The sequence below is a fragment of the Nannospalax galili genome, unplaced genomic scaffold, assembly GCF_000622305.1.
Source record: "Nannospalax galili isolate Female #2095 unplaced genomic scaffold, S.galili_v1.0 scaffold177, whole genome shotgun sequence".
Lineage (NCBI taxonomy): Eukaryota > Metazoa > Chordata > Mammalia > Rodentia > Spalacidae > Nannospalax > Nannospalax galili.
The window spans coordinates 583,188-589,040 of NW_008339470.1; the positions used below are offsets into that span (position 1 = coordinate 583,188).

Here is a 5,853-nt window from a genome sequence, read left to right on the forward strand (position 1 = left end):
GAAGTTGAAAGAGGTAGTAGATGTCTTAGGATTTTTCATGAACTTAAATAATCAGTAAGAATATGGCACAATGAATGAATATGTAGGTTGAATGACTCTTCAACCTACACAACACTGTCTGCTGTGTCATGTATCCTGCTAAGTCATTTTGTAAGAACCAGAATTAAATAGCTAGTCAATTAATAAAGCCACATTGAAGAATACATACCCTAGTAAAATGTTTTCATTCTTTTTTCTTTTATTTAGCATGACATACAATTGTTTTGGATGACTTCAAATTACAAATGTAAACATTTTAGTGATTTTATTAGCTATGTAATTTTATCATCATTAACTGTTTGAAGGACTTATTTAATTAGAGTAAAAAATAGGTATGAGGATTGCAGTTACAAGAGTTTGAACATTCTCTAAAACAAAGAAATATGTAACTAGAGAATGCTTTGACAGTTTTAGAATGGAAAAGACATTTAAACATTTATCTTTAAGATTTTTTTCAATGAATCTGTGACTTGCTTATTTCTCAGACTGTAGATGACTGGGTTTAACACAGGAATTATGACTGTGTAAAACAGAGAGTCCATCATACCTCGGTCATCTGATTGTTGCGATGCAGGGAGCACATACATGAAGAGAAGAGGCCCATAGTACAAAGACACAGACAAGAGATGGGCTCCACAGGTAGAGAAGGCTTTCCTTATGCCTTGGACAGACTTTCTTTTTAAAATTGTAAACAGAACTAGTGTATATGAAACAAGAACAGTCATAATGGTAAATACTTGTATTGAACCAGACAAAATAAATACTAAGAGCAAATTAAGAGTAGGGTCAGTACAGGAAATATTATACAATGGTATAATATCACAATAAAAGTGATGTATTATGTTAGAATTACAGAAGGTTAATCTGAATAAAAATACCACATGAAACAAGGAATGAAGACAGCCACCTACAAATACTAAAACTAGTAATCGAATACATAGTCTGTTGGTCATAATCACTGGATAAAGCAAAGGTTTGCATATGGCTACATAGCGGTCATATGCCATTGCCCCTAAGAGAAAACACTCTGTGGTTCCACCAAATGCAAAGGCAAAAAATTGTATCATGCACTCAGAAAGTGATATCATTTTGCTCTTGGATAACAAGTTGACCAGCATATTAGGAGTCACTGTGGATGATATCCAGGAATCTACAAAAGCCAAACTCCCAAGGAAAAAGTACATAGGGATATGCAGGTGAGGGTTCGTCCAGATGAGAGCAATTAGACCTAGATTCCCCACAATTGTGATGAGATAGATCATCAAGAATAGCAAGAACAGGGGCACCTGCAGCCCTGGATGATCTGTGAGTCCTGTGAGAACAAACTCTGTCAGCAGTGTTGCGTTCTCTTTTTCCATGGGCTGCTCATTAGACATTCCCTAAAAGGATATAAAATAAATGTAAAGGAGCATGCTCTAGTATTTTTTAAGTCAGGAACGGGTTGGTGTTTGATATGAAATCATCCTTATCAGAAGTCTTTTAATTTTTTTATATGAAATGAAAACTCTTCAGAATTGCCTTATATTTGTGTGACAGGGCGCTGGGTGTGATAGGGAGAAAAAGAAATATTTTCTAAAGTTTTTAGAAAGTAGAGTTACCAGATCGTTGCTACATATTCAGCATTGATGTCAGAATCAATAAAGGTAGAGGAGTGATTTGGTACTGTGTAGCAGGTCAGGCAAATAGATGACTTGCTAATCTGGTAGTGTAAGACTCTTCTAAACATCCAGGTAAGACGAAGTGCACACTATGACTCCCCTAGAGTATTACAAACAATCAGGAGTCTCTGGGTAGGAAAAAGTACAGCTATGAACCACAATTCTGTTCAGCTGTGCATCAACATGGTGGAGAAAGTAGAAAACTTGAGAAAGTAATATGGAAGAGGTGATGTTATCTATTACATGACCAAAATCTGATCTGCACTTTTATTGCATGTTTCTCGGTCTCAGACAGGGGTTTTGACATAGAGATTTGCCCACTCAAGCCCACTCAGCCTAAGTTTATACAAGAATGAATGGAAAGAAGCATACATGGACAAAACCAATTTTATTGACTAAGATAGCCAAGATAAAAATGTCAAGACATCAATACTCAAGCACTAGCACCAACTACAAGGGATATTGATAAATTCCAACAGTAACATGGAGTAATGTCTAGCAATACCTCTCCATGTTGTAATGAAATGTTCACTATTGACTATTGGTTTCCTTCTACCCCTACCATTTTAATCATTAACGGGTTTCTCCATTTCCTATGTTAGCACCAAACTTTATTCAGTAAACTCAATTGTGAATGTCCAACGGAGACAATGGAGAAAAAAAACTCATAGCAAATGGGGTGAGCAAAGAAACCAGCAGAAATAGCCATAGAAATCTGAGTGCTGTGGACATGAGGAAACCAAAAATAATAAGAGCAAAGAGAAGCACAGTGCCGAGTGCAAACATACACGCCCTAGGGATAGAGAGCGGGGAAATTGCTGAGTGGAAGTATAAAGATTGCTAGTGGCTTCAGTGAGAGCAGTTTCTTTCTTGGAATGGAATTAAGGTCAGAGACTAGAAGGATGCTAATGGGAAAGGAGTGGCATGAGAACAAAAAAAATGACGAAGCACACTCTGGCAAATGAAGAGGGCAGGGGCCATTTGTTTATAATTGGCAGACACATCTAACTCATTTCTTCTGTAAATAGTTAAGCAAGTTCTCTAAAGGAAGTATTCCAAATTAAGAGAAAAGCAAGTCAATCAGAGGAGAAAAGTGAGAGATGATATGAGCGAGAAATTGGGTGGGTGAAAAGAATAAGGTAACATAAAAGAAATATACAAAGATGAAGGTCATAGTCAGATAAACACAATAAAGCCCAGTCAAGCAGATGAGAGAGGGAGCAGGAGAAAGTTCAAAGCAAAAATAATGGGAGAAGCTCACAGGTTTGTGTCAAATGTTTTTACTAACCCTACTGTTCATTAAGAATGCTTTGTTTGAAAATTCAGTTTATTTTCTTATAGAATTTGTATATGATTAAGAGGTTTTGACTATAAATTTTATCTTTTTCTAAGTATATTGACACTGTCTGAAGGTTAATTTCATATCAAAGCAATCTGATTTTTAGCAGAATAAAAGGAGTCAAAGAGATCTTGAGGCAGTGGTTGTACTTATTAAGTAAAATTTTATAGGCAACAGTCTTTTTCCCATGATATCCCTAATCTCGAGATCATTGAAAATCCTCAAATTCAGTTTGTGTGTGTTTTTCAATTCGCAAATTCAGGACATACACGTTCATATACATATATACATATAGATATAAAAATGTATGTGTATATAAATAATATATATACATGTATCTATGAGTGCAGAACTAGTATTACTGTATATAAGTGATATATGTACAATTACATGCATATATTTATGCATTAATGTACCAATCATCATATACATATTTATCTATGCACTAATATTGTTATAAATGATTAATATTCTTTTATGCATATATTTATAAGTACTATAGAGAGCAATATAATATACAATGAAACTATTGTCACAGAGAAAGCTATAGAAAAGTTATTATTTAGTTGGCAGAACTTTAATTTTAATCAGAAAACATAATTATATGTGGTTTTTATATCAGATTAATTATTTCTTATACAAGAATTATCTTCAACTCTTAAAAATAAGTTTTGAAGTATTCACATTCTATCTTACCACAACTGATGAAGTCATTATAAATAGGGTAACAAAGTAATCAATCTTGTTTCAGGGAGAACTTCAACTTACAGGAATACTGCTTCTCTGTATCTTAGTCATAAAAATAAAACATGCAGCTTATTCATACTTTGCTTTGCATTACCCTGGCTATGTCGGCACTTTGTACACCAGTTTGAAAATTACTGTTAAGTTTGGAAACCTTAAACTTTACAAGTTTCAAACCTTAATGAATATTATTATGATGAAATATTTTCGATGTTACCAATATTTTCTAAGATGTTGTGGAGATACTTTAAATAAGTGAATGGATTTTTTCAGGAGCAGGAACAGTACACGGCAGCACTTAAGTGATAACGCCCATAGCAATTCTTTGTTTACTGATTCACTTGGAAAGCTTGACTTCCAAACCTAAGGAAAATGTTGTTTATATAATTGTCCATTGAACATATTGTCACCCAGTTGCATACCTGTGTGTTTTTCTAGGGAGGAAGATTTGGAGAGCTGAAATTCCCCTGAGTGCTTCAGGATTCCCTATAGGGTAAAGTGAAGATCTTCAACTGGGCATTGTTGACTTGGAGATGAATAAAATATCCAGGTCATCCCAGAGGATATTTTCTAAACTTTAGCATGATAAACATCGAGTCACTGTAAGCGGTTCTAGTTTTAATAATTGAAATTACACTTTATCCATTATATTCGACTATAAAATACACATTTGATGACTCTATGTCAATTTTGGTTTAAATATAAATTTGAATAGCGTCAATGTTTTGATTTTTATGATGTTTGCATTAATTAAACTTAATTTTAATAGAGTAGCTTTCTACATTTTTTTCAAGTGATAGTCCCAAAGTAACTCTGTCCTCCTACTGTAAACGGCATCTTAAATTTAAACATATTTTAATTCCTGATGAGAAATTATATTAAGTTAGGCAAAGGTCCTGGTGAGAGTAGAGGAAAAAAAAGTCTTATTAGGGATGTGCCTTATAACTGTGCTTCTCAAACAGCATTATCCAGGAATTTCCCAGAGATGTTGAAAATATGAATCAATCACCACTCTAAGGCCCAGTTCTTTCAATATATGAGGTTTTGGGAGAAACCTCACACCTACACCAAATCCGTGTGTGTGTGTGTGTGTGTGTGTGTGTGTGTGTGCATTTGCACATATTTCCATACATACACAGATGCATTTTATAAGAGGGGAAATCTCATAAGAATAATATCTTTTATTTCTCAAACTGTATGGTCAAAGCCTATATTTATTACCTTTTGCTTTACATTATTTGTTTCCTTTTCATTTAGCATGCTTTTCATCTGATCATGGTGCTTTACAAAGCATGGTAATTTCATCTTTCATTCCTGATAGTTCTGAGCTATAAGTATTTCTGCCTGAATTGGACTGTTAAACTTCTCTACTGAATTTAATCAGATTAATTTGTATATTTATGTAATTATTCCCTAACAATACAGAAAAATACTAAAAGAGTATATGAACTGGTTATATGCAAATGCCATGCCATTTTCTATAATGGCCTTAACTGTCCACAAAATTTGTTATCCAGGAGTTGTCCTGGAAACAGCCCTCTTCAGATACCAAGGAATGAATGCATTCTGAGTATAACTTTGAAGGCAAGTTACTAAACATTGGCTCTTGTGATTTTATTAATTTCTGACAATAACTTGCTTTAATATTTTATAAATACCTATAATATATATAAGCCAGGTATGGTATAATCCCAGCACTCGGGAGGCAGAGGCAGGTGGATCTCTGTGACTTCAAGGCCAGGCTGGTCTACATAGTGAGTTCCAGGACAGTTGGGGTTATAGGGAGACCCTGTCTCAAAAAGACCAAAAAAATACCTATAATATATAAATATTTATATATATTCAAAATTTATTTTTATTTTCTGTGCATAAACATTTTGTCTGCATGTGCGAAGTAAACAGGGAGGCCAGAAGAGGGTGTCAAATACCTTGGTATGGGAGTTAGAGATAGTTGTTAGCTACCATGTGGGTGCTAGAAACCAAAACCTGGTCCTCTGCAAGAGTAGTCAGTACTTTTAACCAAAGAGCTATCTCGTAACTCTCTCTCTCTCTCTCTCTCTCTCTCTCTATATA

At 34.4% G+C, this 5,853-nt stretch overlaps 1 protein-coding gene across 1 annotated transcript; it reads right to left on the reverse strand.

The window, feature by feature from the left end:
- Positions 1 to 440: 440 nt before the first annotated feature.
- Positions 441 to 1,415, reverse strand: LOC103735090 (olfactory receptor 186). Its single transcript, XM_008834212.2, has one exon. The coding sequence runs from the start codon at positions 1,413 to 1,415 to the stop codon at positions 468 to 470; it is 948 nt and encodes a 315-aa protein (XP_008832434.1). The 3' UTR covers positions 441 to 467.
- Positions 1,416 to 5,853: the final 4,438 nt, after the last annotated feature.

Coding starts and splice junctions, on each gene's coding strand:
- LOC103735090 (XM_008834212.2), bottom strand. CDS start 1,415: ATGTCTAATGAGCAGCCCATGGAAAAAGAGAACGCAACACTGCTGACA.